This window comes from Cebus imitator, unplaced genomic scaffold (genome assembly GCF_001604975.1).
Source record: "Cebus imitator isolate Cc_AM_T3 unplaced genomic scaffold, Cebus_imitator-1.0 Scaffold6, whole genome shotgun sequence".
Lineage (NCBI taxonomy): Eukaryota > Metazoa > Chordata > Mammalia > Primates > Cebidae > Cebus > Cebus imitator.
Window position 1 is genome coordinate 4,111,901 of NW_016107321.1, and position 21,085 is coordinate 4,132,985.

At 37.0% G+C, this 21,085-nt stretch overlaps 1 protein-coding gene across 5 annotated transcripts in view; it reads right to left on the reverse strand.

Annotated features, from left to right (window-relative positions):
- MAP3K4 (mitogen-activated protein kinase kinase kinase 4) overlaps positions 1 to 21,085 on the reverse strand; it is a 121,613-nt gene that overhangs the window by 56,944 nt on the left and 43,584 nt on the right. For all 5 annotated transcript variants that reach the window (XR_005201721.1, XM_017537984.2, XM_017537968.2 and 2 more), the window contains exon 3: positions 10,589 to 11,952. Coding sequence is in view for 4 of the 5 variants with exons in the window: in XM_017537984.2 (XP_017393473.1) it covers positions 10,589 to 11,952 (1,364 nt within the window). In the remaining variant the exon portion in view is untranslated. The remainder of the gene's footprint in view (positions 1 to 10,588; positions 11,953 to 21,085) is intronic.

The window sequence follows — 21,085 nt, forward strand, 5'->3', positions numbered from 1 at the left end:
AAAAAAAAAAAAAAAGTCAAGGCATTGAATATGCTCCTATTGTCCAAAGATGGGATGTGAACATTCATTAAAATAATTACTTAAATAGATTACAGTAATGATATCCATGGATTGAAATGTACCAAATATGTTTAAATTCAAGAGTTCAAAATCATACTAATACTAATTAGTCACCAATAAACCAAATCATTATTTTAAAATATAGTAAATAAAAGGGAAAAGAATCAAGCACAATTATCATGCCATTTCCATCAACTATTTCACTAAGTAACCATATAATAGGTGAGGAAAAGTTTATCCTTATAGCAATATCTAATAAATGAAATGAATAATAAAGATGCTAATAAATGAAGAAGAAATAAGTAGAATATCCTTAATGAATTAAGGAATCTAGGAATGTTCATCAACTACTACTAATGGCACAAATAGTCAGATATGTGTGTGTGTGTCCTGAGAAAGCAATGTTAATACAATCCACCAATAAAAAAAAACTATGAATTGGATCAATCCACTCTATCTCATAGCCAATTTACAGAGAACACAACAGAAAATAGAAACATGCGGGCTAACTGGGATATAATCATAACAATTCAGACCCTCCAGAATAAATGACCCTGTTTCTTCATATATGGCAAAAAAAAAAAAAGGCAGGGAGAATCTACAGACTAAAAAACTTTAGAAATATAATCAACAATGACAACACATGGGCATTATCTGCAAGCTGATTCAAAGTGTAAGAAGAAAACCATGACAATTATAAAATTTTAAAATAATCTGAGTACACATAAAATAAGGTAGTCATAAAATAATAACAGACATGACTATACAAAAATGTTAAATTTCTATGCAGTGTTAAGTATCCTAAACAAGTTAAAAGGCAAACTGAAATATTTATAGCCATCACAGAAAAATGAATAAAATTCATAAATATAAATATTTCCAACAGATCAACAAGAGAAAGGCAGCCTAACAGAAAATAAGCAAAATAAATGAGAAAACTAAAAGAAATGCAAATGGCCAATTAACATGAAAAACAGGTTCAGTGTCATTAGAAATGAAGAGAAAGATTTAAGCCAGGTGCCAGTGGTTCATGCCTGTAATCCTAGCACTTTGGGAGGCCAATGTGGGCAGATCACTTGAGGCTAGGAGTTCGAGACCAGCCTGGCCAACATAATGAAACCCCATCTCTACTAAAAATACAAAACATTAGCCAGGTGTGGTGGTACATGCCTGTAATTCCTGCTACTCGGGAGGTTGAAGCATGAGAATCACTAGAACCTGGGAGGTGGAGGTTGCAGTGAGCTGAGACTGTGCCACTGCACCCCAGCCTGGACAATGGCGTGAGGCTCTGAATTTTAAAATAAATAAAAATAAATATATATTTCAGTGAAATTACATTTTTTACTGATCATGGTTGCAATAATGAGGAAAAATCCAATTTCTCCTATACTGTTGGATAAAGTATAAATTAGTATAGTCTTTTTGGAGAGCAATTTGGCAATATGTATCTAAGATGCATATGTACATATCCCATGACCTAACAATTCCATTTCAATTAACCATTCTTATAAAAACAACAGAGTAAGTTCATAAAGGGGTGCATACAAGAATGCCTGTGGCTACACTGTTTACATAAGCAGAACAATTAAATTTCTATCAAGGGTGAAATAATTAAATAAGTTATGATACATTCATATAATGGAATATCATGTAGAGCGATATATATTTATAAGGACAGATCCAAAGTAGACAGTATGGGGGAACCACTCGGGTATGTACAGCATTACCACATTTACTTTAAAAAATTACATGTGTTACATAACAAAGGCATAATTTATAGAATCACAAGAAAATATAAACCAGATGATAATTACTCTGAGCAGTGACAGAGGACAGGGACTTTAAAAATATATCCCAATAAATAAACAAAAGGAAAGCATATTGTTTTTTTAAATAAAGTGTTAGATACAAAGAGCCTTTACATTACCCTTCAAAAGTCAGTTTCTGTGGTTCTATACTGGGATCTCATCACAAACTGAAATTCCTACACAGGCCCGTTAAGTGATGTAAACAGGTGCACTTGGGTGGCCATAAGACAAACAATGGACACTGTGGTACACTGGGGCACTTCTGCTGCTAGACATGTAGGAATGTGGGCCCAGTGTTGACAGGCTTCCTAATATTTCAAGGAAAACACAAATATGGATTTTCCCATTTAAAAATGTAAGGCACTAAGTCAAAAAATATTTAAAACACTGTGTGGGACAAAATGTAACTTTGGGAGGCTGTACACTGTCAAGGGCATACATGGCTTTACAGCCAGAGCTCTGGGTTCATATCCTGGCTCTGCCACTTTCTAGATGTGTAACCTGATCAAGTTACTTAGCCCTCTTCCTAGCCCCAGAATATAGCGAGTACTCAGTTAATGCTAGCTACTAGTCTTAATATTACTGCTGTGCTGTTGTTATCACGGGATCCAGTTCTCAGCTGAAAGTTGATGACTTCTGTCCTACCTGTGAGCTTATATCAGTTTGAGTCACTTTGCTCACTATAGCCCAAAATAATGTACACAACTTCCTGCTTTCCTCTGTATTTTTGTATGTTTAAGAAAACAGAAAACCTAAAGGCAAATGAGCAAGTATGTGCTTGTTAGTGTGTCATTCAATTAAAAAGTTCTTGTAATCTTACGAAATCCGACAGCGAATCATAGAAACAAATAAGGTTAACTCTAACAACTGTATTAAGTAGCATGATCTTAAAGGCATGGGGTGGAGGAGCACTGTAGCCTAACCAGTGTTTCCGGTGAGCACCAGAACTATGCTGGTGCTGGTCTGGCACCACGTGAGGCATGTAGGAAGTTTGCTAACGTCAGTGCTCACGTCCTCTACTGGGAGATTCTGATTTGCCGTACTCTGAGAATGGCATAGGCACACTTTTTTTTTTTTTTTTTTTGAGATGGACTTTTGCTCTGTTGCCCAGGCTGGAGTGCAGTGGTGTGATCTCAGCTCACTGCAATCTCCGCCTGCTGGGTTCAAGCAATTGTCCTGCCTTAGCCTCCTGAGTAGCTGGGATTACAGGTGCGCGCCACCATGCCTGGCTAATTTTGGTATTTTTAGTAGACACAGGGTTTCCCCATGCTGGTCAGGCTGGTCACAAACTCCTGACCATGTGATCTGCCTGCCTTGGCCTCCTAAAGTGCTGGAGGCATACGTACTTTTTAAAGCCCTCTAGGTAATGCTGATGTGCAGCCAGGTTTGGAAACCATTTAGCATAAAGTCTGGTACCCCAGAATCCTGAATTTGAATCCCCCTAACAATCTATAGCTCTGTGATTTTTGTGAAAGTTATCTACTGTACCTAAACTGGTTTCTTTATTTGTAGAATGTACATAACACCACCCTTTCACAGGGTTGTTGAGTCTGGCACACTGTAAGAGTCAATAAATGGTAGGTGTTGTTATAGATTTCCTAGTTTCTGTATGATTTGTCTGCTTTGAATACAAACGGCAACCCCTTCAGGGTTTCCTGTCTGTACAGGAAAAAATTAGCACAACTATTGTTAGAATCCAAAGACAAACAGTATTTCATTGGCCATTAAATTTATAATAACTAAATGATCATTTCTAATTCTAAAGAAAGCAAATATGACAGTAACATATATATATATATGTATGTATATGTATATATAAAACTAGTATTCAAGGCAACAAAGTCAGACAATTACACATTTTTTATACATATTAAAATATATTCAACTTTCTCTTCTGAAAATAAAGTTCATATGGAAATCAAAGAAGGAGCACGAAATAACTATATTACAATATTCTGTGAGTATTTAACATTTTAAATTGCACAAAACCCACAGAACTATACAGAACGCACATTTTAGATAGTCAACCAGAAGGATCCCAGGATGCAATGCAAACTGAAATAAATGAATCTAATTAAATTACAAAAGCATGATACCCCCTCACTGAGGAAGATGAAGGAAAAAGGTGCTGACTTAAGTTACTTTGGAAAACAGTGTTTTGACTATACAAGGCTAAAGACAAAAGGAACTTTACTGAAATACTACACCCTAACTGGTAAACTTACTTCTCACAGGGGTACCAGTTAGCAGTTCTGAAACTACTTTACAAGCACGCTAGGGCTGAACAAATATGTAATTAATAATACCAATGGAAGCCAGGTTTCTCATTATAAGAGAAGTTACAGATAAGCAACGGAGGAAAGTCAGAATGAACCTTGTGCTGGATCAGAGCCAGGGACATCAGTATGAACTCATGATTATTTTAGTTAGATAGATAGATATAGACAGATACAGAGATATGTAATTATAGATCTGTGTGTCTACATGCGTTAGAAAACATACCTGTATTTTCTAATTCTATCACTCAGAGGGCCTAAAAGCAATGATACTCCAAAAGCAATGAACACACCCAGGGCCCACATTTTCATTTCTAAATACCATTATCCAGTAAAAGGAACCAGAGCTCCTTGGAGAAATAGCTGATCCTAGGACAGAAAGAGGGAAAACACAAGACGAGGCCAGAGCATCTTGTGGTATAAGAAAGAAATGATTCAAGAAGCAAATAAAAAGGAAAATAATAGAACAAAGGATGGGAGCATATCAAAAGGACACAGAAGCCAACTGAAAGAGCTCCAATGCACTAAAGCAAGAACAACGTGAGCAACAAAATCAGTAACAATGGTACTGGATTATAACTCAAAGTAAAAACAATAAGAGCAAACATTTATGAGTCCATACTGATATAAATAACCAAATAAATGAGAAGCAGCAAAACTTCCATCTGGAGAAATTCCAAATAATACATTAGACACTCCCCCCTCCAGGAGGTAGAGATTAATTTCCCTCCCCCTGAGAGTGGGTTGTGCATAGCCACTTACTTCCAAAAAAGTCAAGCATGGAAAGGAAAAAATGGTGACTCCTGGAGAAACCTGGCAGACACCACCTTAAGTGATCAAAGTTCACATCACCAGTGATAAAGTAACGCCACTGGGGCATTTCAACTCTGTGGCATCCATCCCCAAGCCCATCACCCTAGTCTAGTCATGAGAACACATCAGATAAATTCAGATTCGTGGACGTGACAACTAAATGCAATGTGGTGTCTTCGACTGGTTCCTAGAATAGAAAAGGAAATCAGCAGAAAAAGTGGGAAATCCAAACGAAGTCTGTAGTTTGGATTAACGGCAGTTTGTACCAATGGTAATAGATTAGTTTTAACAAATGTATAGGGTAAGTGAGAAGTCAATATTAAGGGGTGCTGGATAAAGAGCATGTAAGAACTCTGTACTATGTTTGTAAATTTTCTATCAGTCTGATATTATTCCAAGATGAAAAGTTTACTCTAAAAAAATACAATTGTATGGAGTAGTTTCGGTATTAAGGATTAATCTTTTATATATGTTTACTTGGTTTGTTTTAACTTCTAAGCTAAATTGGACTGTAAATAAATAGTACTACAAAATTCACCCTTAGCTATAGTAACTGTTGGGAAGGACACCTGGAAACTACTGGACTGCTGAGATGACTCCTGATAACTTTTAAGAAGGGCTGGGAAGGACCAACATACAAGCACATCTAATGGAGGAGGAGCAAGAGTTGTAGGCAAGACGATCCCTAACATTGGGAGACCACGAAGCATTATGAAATGGTTATCTGACACGCTCATCCCTAAGACCCAAGATCAACAATACTCAGACTAGAAGAACTGATATTACAACAAAGTGGGAAAAACAAGTATAAACAATGAGATCCTGGGATGTTCTAAACAGCAAAGGAATATGAGAAGTAAAAGATAAATGGAAAAATATTTACAGAAGACCTCGGATTGTATCTGGGTCCACTAATGAGTTGGGGGAGGGTAAGATGCCCTGTTATTTTTTCCTATTATATTATAGTAGCCCTTACAGCCAGGATAAAACAGCAGCTGGTATTATTAGTTCAGCTACATGGATTTAAGTACGTGTCATTTGATAATCTGAGATTTTCTTATTTATAAAACTGTTTCTATAGGTAAGTATTTTCAAGATCCCAAACAACTGCCTATTCAAGTGAACTTTGGAAACTAATCCATCTGTTTCAATTAGAGACTGCCTATGTAACCAGAAATATATCCTGAGGAAATCAATTTACAGAAGGTATGGAGCTATAACTTTGTATAATTTTGAACAAAATCATTATTTATGGCATTCATATTGTGAAAACAAACTGCAAACATTTTTTTTTTTTTAGTATCACTAGTTGCAGTTCTTTTAAAAGATTTTGAAACATAATAAAATTTTAGAGAAAAATTATTTTGGGCTGGGTATGGTAGCTCACACCTATAATCCCGGCACTTTGGGAGGCCAAGGCAGGTGGATCACCTGAGGTCAGGAGTTTGAGACCAGCCTGACCAACATGGTGAAACCCTGTCTCTACTAAAAATACACAAATTAAACAGGCGTAGTGGCACACGCCTATAATCCCAGCTACTCCAGAGGCTGAAGCAGGAGAATCACCTGAACCACCAAGGTGGAGGAGGTTGCAGGGAGCTGAGATGGCACCACTGCAATCCAGCCTGGGCAACAAGAGCAAAACTGTGTCTGAAAAAAAAATTATTTTGTAAAGCATGCTTACCAACAAAGGAAAATTAAATGTAAGATCACATATGCTTTGCAAACAATGGTTACAAGTAATTTAATCAAAAAATATATAAAGACATAAAAAAGTCAAATCTCACAAGTTTATTTCTTTTCTACAAAATCCTTCACCTGTATTCATTCCTATTATCATAGAAACCAAAAAAAAAAACCCTGCAAAATACGCATTATATACAATTTGTGGTACCTTATCAGTTCAGATAATTCAGATAAGTTCTAACAATTAAGAACAAAAACAAAACAGTCCTCAAACCTAAAAGGTTTTACTGCCTAAAATGTATGCCCTCAAAATGTACAATTATTTGGCAGAGGTTAAAAGGCAGAAGACATCTTAACTATAAAAGTACAGTTGCACCCATGTGGATTTGCAGCTTCCTTCAAGGAAGAAAAAGTAATAAAATTTCTAAAATTAAAAGTTTATGGTTGACTTGCATAGCATTTTACCATTTGATATGATTTGGACCTGTGTCCCCACCCTATGTTGAACTGTAATCCCCAGTGTTGGCGGTGGGGCCTGGTGGAAGGTGGCTGGATCACAGGTGTGGATTTGTGGTTTAGTACCATCCCATTGATGCTGTTCTCAAGATGGTGAGTGAGCTGTCAAGAGATCTGGTTGTTTAAAAGAATGTAGCACCTCCACCCTGCCCCTGCTCCAGCCATGAGAAGTACCTGCTCTGGCTTTACCTTCCAGCCTGACTATAGTTCCTTGAGGCCTCCCCAGAAGCTGATGCTGCTTGCCATGCTTCCTCTACAACCTGTGGGGCCATAAGCCAATTAAACCTCTTTTCCTTATTACCCAATCTCAGGCATTTCTTTATAGCAGTATGAATGGTGTATCATTCGAACTAACACACCATTTACTACATATCTTTTTCAGCCTCACAACCACCCTGTGAGGCAGGTAAGAAGGTATTATTATACCAATTCTATAAATGCAAAGGCTTCAAATCAGAAAGATTCCTATTTACAATGTTCTATGGTGAGAAAGGGCCATGGTGAGGAATGAAGCCCATTTAATGAATTTCAAAATTGTGACTCTTTTCCTGACATACGAAGCAAAATGACTATAACAAACCTAGGCAGGAATGTACACGTACACACACACACACACACACACACACACACACACACTCGCGCTCTCTCTCTCTCTCTCTCTCTCACACACACACACACACACACACACACACACACACACCTCCCTTTATAGAAATTATGTTCCTAACATGGAACATACTTTCCCTCTAAGTGAATTAGAATTATAGAGCCTTATCATTTGTTAGTTTGGATTAATCGCCAATACTGAAGAATTCCCACTTTGGTTGTTACTCTTCCATTACTTGATAAATACTTAGCATTTTATGAACCAAAATTTAAAATAACAGGGGCTTCTGTAGTTCATTTTTTGAAAAACAAATTGACACAAAATTCTAATGAAGTCTTTCATTTATACACTTTATAAACTTTGAATTTTATTTTTTTTTTCTATAACAAAGATGACTTCTTCAGTCAAATCTCAACTGATGAAACCAAAGGACTACGACTTAGCTGAGAATTCAAAACTGTGGGGAAACTACCATTGTCTTTTTTCAACATGACTTCTAATATAAAATGTAAGGCACGTGTTCTCAATTTTTTCTTGCAATAACATATCTAAGGGACACAATCCTTTTAGTAGCAATAGTTAATCACCACAAAGAGTCTGGAAGGGAGAGGAAGGGGAGGGAGGGTGGGTAAAGCAGTTTACAAAACCCTGACATGCCCACCCCACCCCAGTCCCACCGTGGCCTCTTCTCAAGTGCTGCTCTCCTATGAGAACCACTGAATTAAAGGTGAGGTTACATAGTCGGCTCTCTGAATCCATGGGACATGCATTCACAGATCAAAAACATTTGAAAAAAAAAACATTAAAAATAAGAATACAATAATAAAAAGTAACAAACTACTCAGGAGGCTAAGGCAGGAGGACTGCTTGAGCCCAGGAGTTTGAGTCCAGCCTGGGCAACATAGTGAGACCACAACTCTAAAACAGTAATAGTAATAACAACTATTTACATAGCATTTACATTATGTTAGGTATTATAAGTAATCTAGAGATGATTTAAAGCATACAGGAGGATGCACACGGGTTGCATGTAAATACTACACCATTTTACATAAGGGACTTGAGCATCAAAGGATTTGGGTGTCCACAGGCGTCCTGGAACAAATCCCCCTGGGATAAGATACGTAGAAATGTCGTACTGCCAGGACATTTTTCTTCATTCATGTTACCTTCAAATCCAGTGTCACAATAAAAATTAAACGTCAACCCTATCTTGCTAACATATGTCCTTGATGAAATCAAACCACTCCAGCCAATTCATGCCATTCACAAAATTAAAACTGTTCAAAGAAAATGACATTCACACATTCAGATTTAAGATTTCTAATCAAAATAATATTCAGAGTAAATCTCTTAAAATATAGCCACAAAGCATTGGTTCATGTTGTAAACATCTTCCTGAATTTATGTGACTGCTTAACCCCTTCCTCCTGAGGGCTCATAATCTGGCTGTCAGAATAAAAATTAAAATCTTGCAAACTCAAGTTTTCTACAGGTGTTTTCCATAGTTTCCAAGTTGTTTATTATTTATGAATGTAATGCAAGCCAGATTGTGTAAAAAAAAAAAATTGAAGTTAGAAAAAAATAAGTATATATAGTTGGCTCTCCATATCCATGGGCTCCATATTCATGAATTCAACCAATTGCAGATAATAAATATTCAGGAAGAAAAACTACATCTGTACTGAACAAGTACACACTTTTTTCTTGTCATTGTTCCCTAAACCAGACAGTATTAACAACCCATTTACATAGCATTTATATTACATGAGGCATTATGCATATAATCTAGAGATGATTTAAAGCATACAGGAGGTTATGCACTGGTTATATGTAAATACTGCATCATTCTGTATTAGGGACTTGAGCATTTAAGGATTCTGGGATCCAAGGGAAGTCCCAAAACCAAACCTCCTCTGATAGAGAGAGGACTATACATACACATGTACATAGCTACTAAAATTCAGAATCACAGACTTAACATGGGTATAAGGTATTTCAAAGATCTAGGTTTCACTTTTAGCCAGATGAACATGCAAACTCACCAGAAGAGCAAAATCACTTGTATAGTACTATTCTGGACTCTCAAGAACAATATCCCACAATATGGTGACACCCTTAACAATAAGGAATTTATAACATGTAAAGCTATCAAAAACAAACCTATACTGTTTTCAAGCCACTTCCTCTAGTGGGCACATTCCTCTCACAAAAATCTACACATCTCCAAACACATAACTGACAATAATCAGGACTTCCCTTAAACTTTCATCACCTGCACTTAACACTTTAACTTTGCCAGATAGTGTCGGCTTTTCCCCTTTGATCGTTCTGACATTTCCACAATTTACATCTCTTTAAAATACAGTAACCAAAACTTGACATGCTCATCAAAAGAGAGAAAACAACTTCAAAGAGTAGAGAAAGACCTATCGCCATGACCTCGGGTGCCCTGTTCATTTAAAAATACCTTAGTGTGGCGTGGGCTATTTTCCTGACTCACATGCAGCTTGTGGTCATCCACGACTGCGGCTTTCTTCCTTCTGTCTTTATTTATACCCAGCCTGTCCTTTGCCATCCTGTATTTACATGGTTGAATTTATTCCTTCCAGATACCACCTTGCATTTAATGCATTTTTCAGACATCTATTTCTTATTTATCATAGTACTTTACAGAAATGCTTAAATGTGCAATTTATAACTGCCATTTATGCTAAAAAATATTAGAATATGAAAGTATACGATAATCAACACCAACATTATAATTTACAATAAATAAATGGAACTAAGGACATCATCATATTTTCCTATGGAAAACGTACCTCCACTGGACGATCGTTCTTTACCAATGCTATACGTGCCCTTTGCAAGGAACCATCCATTAGCTTGTGAAGTCTTAAAATTAACTTTCTTAACCCCATCTGCTTCAGTGCTTTGTCTACAAATGGTCTATAAATAGAAGTCAGACAATGTCTACTAAAGCCTGCTTCTGCGCTGCAGTCTGGTGCTGCCCAGCCAATAGAATCATCCTCAGATTCGAGCCTCTCAAGCTTCTTGGATATGCAGTCCTGCGACTGGATGTCGAAGCTGTTGTCTACGGGCTGCCTGACTTCCAGTACCCTAGGATCAGAGATTTGTTCTTCTTCACTCTCATCCGTACTACTTTCCAACTCCTTTAATTCTCCTTCTGTGTCGTCACCCTCATACTCTGGCTCATTACCTTTGGATGGTCGAGGGGAAGGGATTTCAAACACTGGCCAGCCAATGTCTGATAAATTCTTGATGCCCAAAACAGTGCCCATAATCCTTAATTTCTGATTTAAGTCTTTTGTGATGTTTAACCACAAACAGAGTGCCTGCACTCTGTCCTGGAAGTCTTTTGCAGCATACTTTTCATAGTCCTTCTGAAGAGCCTGCAATGATGGATAAAGTGCTTCTATGTACTCTAGCAGCTCCATTATCCGTTTTACCTGCTCAAATGAGACCCTCTGGCGTTGGAGATGCTCGTGATGTGTTGAGTAACCCACAATCTTTGTTCCAGGAGTGGCTCTGCACTGCCCTTCTACTGAAGTACCATTAAAGCGAGCTCCATCTCTAACAAAGGCGAAGCTCCCATAGTCGACTTTGAAAGTAAGGATTTCATTGATAATATCTGGGATGGTTTGACGAGCTGTATATAAAAACAAGTCCTGGTCGTTAATTGTCCGTCCTGCATGCCAGGCCTGTAGCTCTAACCAGATCAGTTCGTTAGATCGGTTAAGCCAGAAACCAGACGTATTTTCTTGTCCTCTTTGCTCCCTGTCCTTCTTCTTTGAGACTGAGGTAAGCTTTAGCAAAAGCCGTAATGTTTCAAAAAACTTTAAACGATCTGCTGGACAGTCAGTCCTAGAAGTCTGGCGTGCAGGTCTGGCTATAGGCATGGGAACAGATACTGGAATCTTAGCATTGCTACAGCCAAGGCTGAGGTAAGGCTTATTGAGATCCACATCTGGCATTGACTTTTTTGGCAAAGATCCACCCACTGAGTCTAACATGAATGAGCACTGTACGTTTTTTTTATGATCACGCTCTGTTGTTCTAAGAGTTGCTCGGATCTTTTTCTCCTGCTTATAGCTGTATTCTTCCACATTCTCCACTGCTTTTCCAGTGTCTTTATGTGGAGGCTGATTTGGTGTATTCATTTTTTCTATTAAAAAAAAAATAAACAGAACATTATATGACTCTAAAATATGAAGCTACTCTCAATATTTTAAATAAAACGGAAATTCACATTTCACACGTACTTATATTTTCAGGCTGCTAAAAAGCATACTACATCTTGAAAATTAAAGGAATCAAAAAACATATATGACATTTTTCTCTATATTTAAAAAAATTTATCCATTTTTCCAATATTCACTGTATTCTCTTATATTCACAACTAATCACCTAAAACTGGCTGTTTATTTCTATGCTACAAAGCATAGTTATCAAATCATTTAACCGAATTTCCATAAGTAATCACCTTCAATTTAAGAAGGAAGAAACAGCATAGGATATCTGACAGAAGACTGGATGAGAAAACAAATATAATTCCTGCATTTGTCATTAGCTAAATGTGTAAACTTAAGAGGATGTCACATATATTATCTGGATCACTTTTCTCACTGATAAAACAAGGCAGACTGATGCAAGAATCCTTACGGCACCTTCAGATTATTCTCATAAAAAACTGAAAGACAGCTGACAGACAAAAATGTTGACCTTAGTTTATTCATTCATTTCTTCTTTGCCACAAACAAGTGGGCAATCACATTTTAAATTTAAAATTAGCAAGACTGAAGACACACAGACTAATGGGGTATAATTTGCTTAGTATGTTATACTGGCACTTAAAATCATTTACAATTAATTCGAAGAAAGCAAAAATCACATATTTCTTTCAAACGACTAAAAAAGGTTCTATAATTTGATTCCAAGTTTTGAAATGAACACACATACATCCTCTTTCCTGTATGGCACTTTTAACACCATTAATTGCTCTATGTTATTGAAATCCTTTCTGGGTTCTCAACACTTCCTTAAGCCCCTTCTTTTCAAATACCTTCTCGGAACTTTGCTCACTAAATAAAATGTTAATGTTTCTCAAAGTGCTAATCTTAGATCTCTTTTCCCTGGGTGATCTCATTCACTCCCACATCATATATTGATAATATCCAAACCTACAATGCCATTCCAATCTATCCTCTACGCTCAAGGCATAATTTCACTGAATATAGGACACACATTTTTTCATATGTTAACATTTCTGAAATTAGAATGTTATATGTAATCAGTGATGATATAAATAAGTTTTAGGAACATATTTGTCAATATATTTCATTTATATTTTTCTTTTTTTCTGAGACAGGGTCGAGTGCAGCCTCAACTTCCTGGGCTCGAGCGATCCTTCTGCCTCAGCCTCCCAAGTAACTAGAACCACAAGAATGCACCACTATACCGAGCTATTTTTTTTTTTTTTTTCCTGATAGAGACAGGATCCTACTATGTTGCTCAGGCTGGTCTCAAATTCCTGGGCTCAAGCAATCCTCCTACCTCTGTCTCCCAAAGTGCTGAGATTACTGGCATGAGCCATTATGCCTGGCCCATTTTTAAAAACATATATATATGCATAAGTAAAATATATCCTACTTATCAAAAAGTATAAAAGATCTCTTTAAATAAATAAAAATTCTAAGAACATATTCATCAATTGTAAGCATTTCTTACCTTAGTATAATCTTAGTATATTTTTTATATACTAAGAATTTTATATTAATATAATTATACTAAGAAATTATATCATTTTCTTCATATCACCTAGTTTTATGTGATTAGTTGTGAATATGAGATTAGTTGTGAATATAATATCTAAAGACATATCAGTATATCTTTAGATTTGATGTAACAGGGTATATTTACATGGGTTGCAAACAAATGTAACCCAAACTAATGCACCAATGAAAATTTGCTTAAAACCAATTGACTTCCTAATCGATTAGTATTAAAATAAGGATTTTTAAACAAATTTCCCTAAGAGCACTTATAGCTTGGTTTACCTTATTATAATTTATGATCCATCAAAAAATATTTTAAATCAATCTGTCCATAAGGATTTTTGCTGCATTTGAGTATACAAACTAATATTATTATTTTTTAAATTTAAAAATTTTAAGATGGAATTTTTATCTTTAGTACTAATCTATTTACTTCTAAATGTCTTTAAACTTTTTATGTAGTCCATTTAAGAAAATGTCTTCACTTTTATTGTTTCTAGCTATTAATGCTTATCAACCCTTATTTATATAAAAAAAATTTCTTAGGCCAACTCCTTAAATATTTTGCTCTGCTGTGTTTACCTCTGTGTTCTTTACACATTTATTAACAGAGCACAGACATACTATTTGGTTAACCAATGGTATTTTGAAAGCAAAAATGACAAGTGTTAACTCCACTATACTTCATATACACGGTATGATTGTGTAGGACTGGAAGTAAAGAAAATGAGTTTAGTTTCTAATACACTGAATGTTATATGCCTATGGGATATCCATGTGGAAATATCTGTAGGTAACTAAAATAATACAGATGTTGGGCTGAGGAGAGGAATCCAGACAGATGGATTTGGAAATCAGTATGTACAGATATTATTTAATATCATGACAGTAGATAAGAACATCCCAGAAAACTGTGCAGAAGAAAGGCAATGAGGACCTAGAATAGAATGTGTATTAACTATTATGTACATCCAAATAAATGATTCTGAGTCAAAGAAAACAAAAAATTGTGTAATAAAAAACAACTTTGTTGGCTTAGGTTTTAGAATTTTAAAACACTTTATAAAGCTAATGTGGTGCATTGTTCATAATGGCCACAGAATATCTGCATACAATTTTTAACTGAAAAGTAATAGTTGACACTGAAAAAATATTACTTTTCTTACATAATGTATTCAAGTTCTTCTAATCTATGATTGAAAGGTCCTAAGGGAAAACTAAGGATTAAATGAGAGTGGTTACAATGACTTTAATAACTCTGGAAGACTGGCTACAAGCATTATTCCAAGTCTATGCTACATTTACCAAAGGGCAAACCATGAAAATAGTAATAGATGAAGTTTCTCATCCTAGATCTTTATTCCAACAATTAAAACAACCTAAGAGAAAAAAAAAAAAAGTCATAATCCCATTTAGCAAGCCTGAAAAACTTTTATAGGTTAAATACAAATCTTGTTAAGTTTACCCCTATGGCATACGAAACAGTATATTACACAAATTTTTGAAATTTTGTGTTCACAGAAAGCAATGATTTAATATTTGGATCTACATAATATGTTTAAGGAACAGCTAACTGGGAAAGGAGCAAGACGGGACAGAGAAGGTTTTTTTTTTTTTTCCCTGAAACAAAACCCAAGTTGGTTTTGGAAAAAAAATATATAAAATATAAATTCATACATCTTAATTTAAATAATGATGCAATTCAAACTTAAAATAGACAAACTCCAGTCTAGCTACTGTGCAAAAAGGATATGCCAATTACTCTACCTCAGCAGTAGCTACATTTTTAAAATAATATACTTCTGACAGAAGGAGAGAGAGGGTGATTTGGTTTGGATATCTGCCCCCTCCAAATCTCATGTGGAAATGTGACTGCCAATGTTGGAAGTGGGGCTGATGAGAGACGTCTGCATCGTGGGGGCGGATCAATCATGCACAGCCTAATGCCTCCCCCGTAACCTGTGAGTTCTCACTCTATTAGTTCATGAGAGTGCGCTCTTGTTCCTTCTTTCTCCATGTGACACGCCTGCTCCCTCTTCACCTTCTGCCATGAGTAGAAGCTTCCTGAGGCCTCACCAGAAGCTCAGTAGATATTGTTACTATGCTTGTACAGCATATAGAATCATGAGCCAAATATGCTTCTTTCTTTATACATTACCCAGTCTCAGGTATTCCTTTATAGACAGCGCAAAATGGACTAACACAGAGAGTAAACCCAAGAGTGCTTTCTGGCAACTAACTGATGACCAGTTAGGCCTCTATAAAATCATGAGGGACTTACCACTTAAGGGAGATTTGAGAACATTAGGGTGTTGGGAGGTGGGGAATCTACAGACTTAGATAATGGCAATTTCTCTGAGCATTTTATATTTTCTCTTTACCCACTCTAACATGACTAAGGAACTTTTTAATAACCAAAAGCCTATTACTAATGAACAGGAGTGCTTGTTTGTTCAGTTTTCTATTAATACTGAATTCCCCTGCAATTAACCAAAAGTCAAATGCAAACAGAGCTTCTAAAAGGGAAAATGAATAAAAAGTACAGGAGTTAGATATATGAAATGTTTTATTTGGCAAGTTCTAATTACCACGACTATAAAAATAGTTCCTAATAACTTAAGATGAATGAGACACCTGATCTCCCAAGTGTCTATAAATTAAATGGTGTGATTTTTACAGCACAATTAAAGCAAACCTCTAGAGCACTTTTTCCTTTGGCCAATCACCAATAATTCCGGTAAAATGAGAAGAACACAAAAATTTTTTTAAAAGAAAACTTTATAATGAAACTGAAAGGAACCAATGACAAGCAATATGGTTCATCTCACAAACATAAACAACTGAATTCCCACCATCTACAACTAAAACTGGCTCTTTAGAATATGGATTAAATGTATTTTTAATCAAACTCGTGCAATTTTTATGTTCTCACATATACATATTGTCCAAATTTCAGAAACCACCCTTATTTGAGCTCTCCAATGAGAAAGCGTAAACAGATGAATAATCTTTAAGTGAGACCAACATCTGAGCAATGATGACCTAGAATACCAAATAAGTCAGCAACCTGAAGGGGTTTAGAGATCATCTAATTCAAGCTTCTCAAATTTCAGTATATATTCAGCATAACTTGCATTCCTGCTAACATGTACATCCCTGGGCCTGTTTCTTCTACCTCTGACATGGCTACAATGGCTCCACATTTTGATGAATTGCTTTATCCAGTTTCTGTTTTCCAGGTAAGGGCTTTACAGACATTGTCATAATTTTCTTAACAACATGATGATGATTATCACAGAACACAGATGGTTAATGTTAGAACAGGGGTCCTAACCCATGTTGGTGCCACCACACCATCCTTGGACCTGTCAAAGGTGATTGCAAGGCAGTACCAACTGACCAAAGAAAGGCTAAGACAGTGAGTACCACAAAGGATTACATAGGCTAATTAGTCTGTAAAGGCTTAAAGTAAAAGCAAGTACTTGATTTGGGGCCTTGAAGAATGGAAGCTTAAATAAGGGAAGCAAAGAATGCAAGAGCATATCTGAAGCCAGCAAAGAAAGGCATGAAGAGACACAAATGCAGCAAAGAAACGAGTGCAGCTGAACACTGAACCTGTAAGTGGGTAGCCTGGAAACACAAATCAGAGCCTTGAAAGTCAGGATAAGTTTGGACTAAAGAGCTGAAATATGGATTTAAATCCACTCCGGTTGACATAAACATTTCACTAGCTATAGAGATTGAATCTGACCTGTAACCATCTTACCAGCTCTATTTTATATGAGTATGATGTTCTTTAAAATCAAACATTATCTAATTTCACTACTGTTAGCAGATACACACATTTACACACACACATATAGGCACATGCATACATGTACACACACACACCTTGAGATATTTCCTAATAGGGACATGTGTGTTCGTGTGTGTGTGTGTGTGTGTGCGTACAAATTCTCATATAAATTGCAAAATATTTGCTCTATCTCTGTGACCCAGCTGTGGCTGATCACCATCCCACTATGGCAGTACTAGAATAGGAAAGCAAAATGAAGCTGATGATGATCACCCAGTAGCACCCTGAAAAGGGCTTTGGCTTGGGTGTCTTTTAAATTCCTATTTAACGTACTTAAACTATGAGATAAACTGAACGTACTTTCTTCTGCTATATTAAAAAGAAAACAAATATTTAAGGAAAAAATGGTTTGACTTTCTCTTAACCTTAAGAAGAAACAGTTATACTTGACTAAGTATAGTCCAAAACTTATCAAAATTTTAACTGCTATGAATTGTTAATGATTTACCATTATCCAAAAGTATAATCTCAAATAACACCACAGCTAACTCCTGTGGTGTTAAATACTCATCACAGTATGAAATCAAGCCTGTTCATGAGCGAATTCAAGTTTACCTGGTAGGTTACATCAATTGGGATGTCAGATAGCAGACTTCCAGGTAATGCAGAGCTAATCATCCTTACCCAGATATCATAAAATTGTTACATTTTTAACAGTTTTTTAAAACAGAAGTTAATACTTTGAAAACAAAATGTCCTAAACATTTCCAGACAAAGTCGGGAAAATACAAAACTTAGATATTATAAAATACAGTTTTGTACACATCTAACTGGCAACTATTTTAAGTTCACTACTACAAAGAAAATCCTGCAGGCAATATTGATCTCACCTCTAACCTATTTCCCCAGTCCCTCCCTTATCTCAAGGACAACCACTATGAGAGATTTTGTTTTGAAACTTCTTATCTGAAGTTCAAACACTGGCATATTATAAAGATGCTCTTCCACATATGATAGGGGTATGCCCTGGTAAACCAATGCTTAAGTTTACAATGTCTTAAGTCAAAAATGCATTTAATATACCTCACCTACTGAACATCATAGTTTCACCTAGTCCATCTTAAACATGCTTAGAACACTTAAGTTAGCCTACAGTTGGGTAAAATTATCTAACACAAAGCCTATTTTACAATCAAGTTATTATAAAGAACTTTGAATCAAACTTCAAAATCCAAAGTATGGTTTCCACTGCAGGTGTATTGCCTGCACACTGTCTTCAGTTGGAAAATTATTAAGTCCAACCATTATAAATTGGGGGACTGTCTAGAAATCACAATGAATGATACAATCGATCTTTTTGTTAAGACTTCTTGTGTCCATTTGTAGGAACTTCTCTGATGTGTATTCCCAGAAGTGGATGTGCTGGCTCAATTTGACTGTATTAATGAATTACTTTCCTGGGATTGGCAGAATGTGCGCTCCCACCAGCCTTGTACCAAAGCTGCCATCTCTTCATCTTTGCTACTTATTTGATATTGTTCATTACCTCAGTTCTGTTAGAAACCGAACTTCAGTGGATTAAAGACAAAAACTACAGAGAAAGGAATTGTTTCTGTTGTTATAAACTTATCAGTTAAATGAAATGTAAATTAAGGGTAAAATAAAGTAAATCAAAATAATTTTAAACTCTACAAATAAGGTATTTGGACATTGCAATTAGGGAGCTGTAACTATCAGACCCTGCCTCAAAATGAACAAAGGTAAAAATTCAAAATGATGGGGGCAGATAGCATAAAGAAGTCAAGAAACAGTGAACCAGAAACAAAATTATGAACAAAATAAGCTACCTAAACAAAAGCTGATCAAGGACTGAAAATCTGATTACACAGACACATTTTACTCATAAATAGTAAAAATCACAGAACAAAGTACCAACACACAAACACAGTCTTTAGATAAAATGCCTTTTTAAAACTATCATATAAATTAAGAAAGTTTTCCCAATAAAAGAGTAATTTTCAACTTTTGGTAAAGGCTGGGCCATGAGAGGCAGCGACTATCCTGAAGCACACAGCACCTTCTCTACACTCTTCAAACATGCACTAACATCCTGCTACTGAGAAGGGATTGTGTAGATATAATTACAGTCCTTAACCAGCTCATTTTTGTTTAATCAAAGGGAGATTTTCTTGAGCGGACCTGACTTAATCACATAAAAGCCCTTTAAAACAAGGCCTTAAACTTGTGGTGGTGGCATGCACCAGTAGGGCCAGCTACTCTGGAAGCTGAGCAGGGAAGGTCACTTGAATCTAGAAGTTCCAGGCCAGTCTGGGCAACATAGCAAGACCCCATCTCAAAACAAACAAACAGAAACAATAAAAGAAGGCCTTGACCCTCCCTGAGAGCATCCACCTGTCCACAGGTGGAGTCTGTCCACCTTCTGTCCATCTGGTATCACAAGTAGTCCACAACACCTGAAGTAGAGATGCCAGAGTTTCTGCTGGCCAACTCTCCATGAAACAGCCACACTGGTCTAAAAGGTCTAAGAGAAGGCACCGAGCTTACAGCCCTGAACAAGTTGTAGTGGGGGTGACTGCACAGGGTAGTCCCACTTGAGGCCCAAGTGCACCTGGGGGCCATGCCCCAGAAGCATCAGGAAGATGATTTCCTGTGCTCCTGAAAGTCACCACATCTCAAGTTGCTGCTGTAATGGCCCACAGTCCTCTCTGGAACCTTAGCCCACAAGAGGCTCCTGGCCCTGCCCTTCCCCCAATGCCAGCTGAGCCCCTAAAAGCACATCCTCCGTTCAACAGCCCTGCAAATGACCATATCCCAGGGGCTTACTCCCCTGCTCCCTCCCAGATGCCTGTGGGCTGAGGGTCCTAGGCCTCAGCAGGGTTAGGGGAGGGACCAGGGTTGACTGGCAGCCTGGAGATGCCAACAGCCTGTACTCCAGCCCCCAGAGGCTCCTGTTAGAGATAGCCACCCACAGACAGGTGCTGGGAAGGCATCAGCATGATCAGCATTCATGGACTTGCCCATAGGTAGTCAGGTTGGGTCCTGAGAAAGTGAATCCTGGAGCTAGATGCCCTCGAGCAGGAGCTGGAGGTGGGGCTGGTCCTCCTGCTGTTCCTTGGGTTGAAGGCCACCACACCCTCATTCCAGTACAGCATTTCTAGCTCTGCCCCACCTTGGCCTTCTCCTACCCACAGCTTTCTCGTACTTACACTGTGGCCACAGCTGTTTCACCTTCTCCTCCAGGTGGCTCTGAGGCTTCTGAGTAAGTCAGCCCGTGGAGGACAATCTCCCTTTCATTAACTCCCCATCAACAGCTTAGGGAGATTAACTGCACCTGCAGAACCCACTGGCCAGCAGCATGGAGAACAGTGTTTGATCAATGGGGAGAAGGTGTGTGTACCTCACAGGAACCACTGCCTCCCTTCTATCCCTATCTGCACAAAGTAATAACCTCTTACTGGACAAAACTGTTGACATTTATGACCTTTTAAAAAGTCATTTTCTGTAAAACCAGCACATGTGCTAGAATTGAGGGAGTATCTCTGTTCTTGGCTAGAACGGAAAAAATCTTGTAGCTTTTGCACTGATTTTGAATTTGCTATGCATCTGATGGCTTTATTCTCTGAATGCAATTCATATCAAGATAAGCAGTTTTGTTAAATTCGTAGTAAATATAATCTAGGTCAATGCTTCTTAACCTTTTTCAGGTC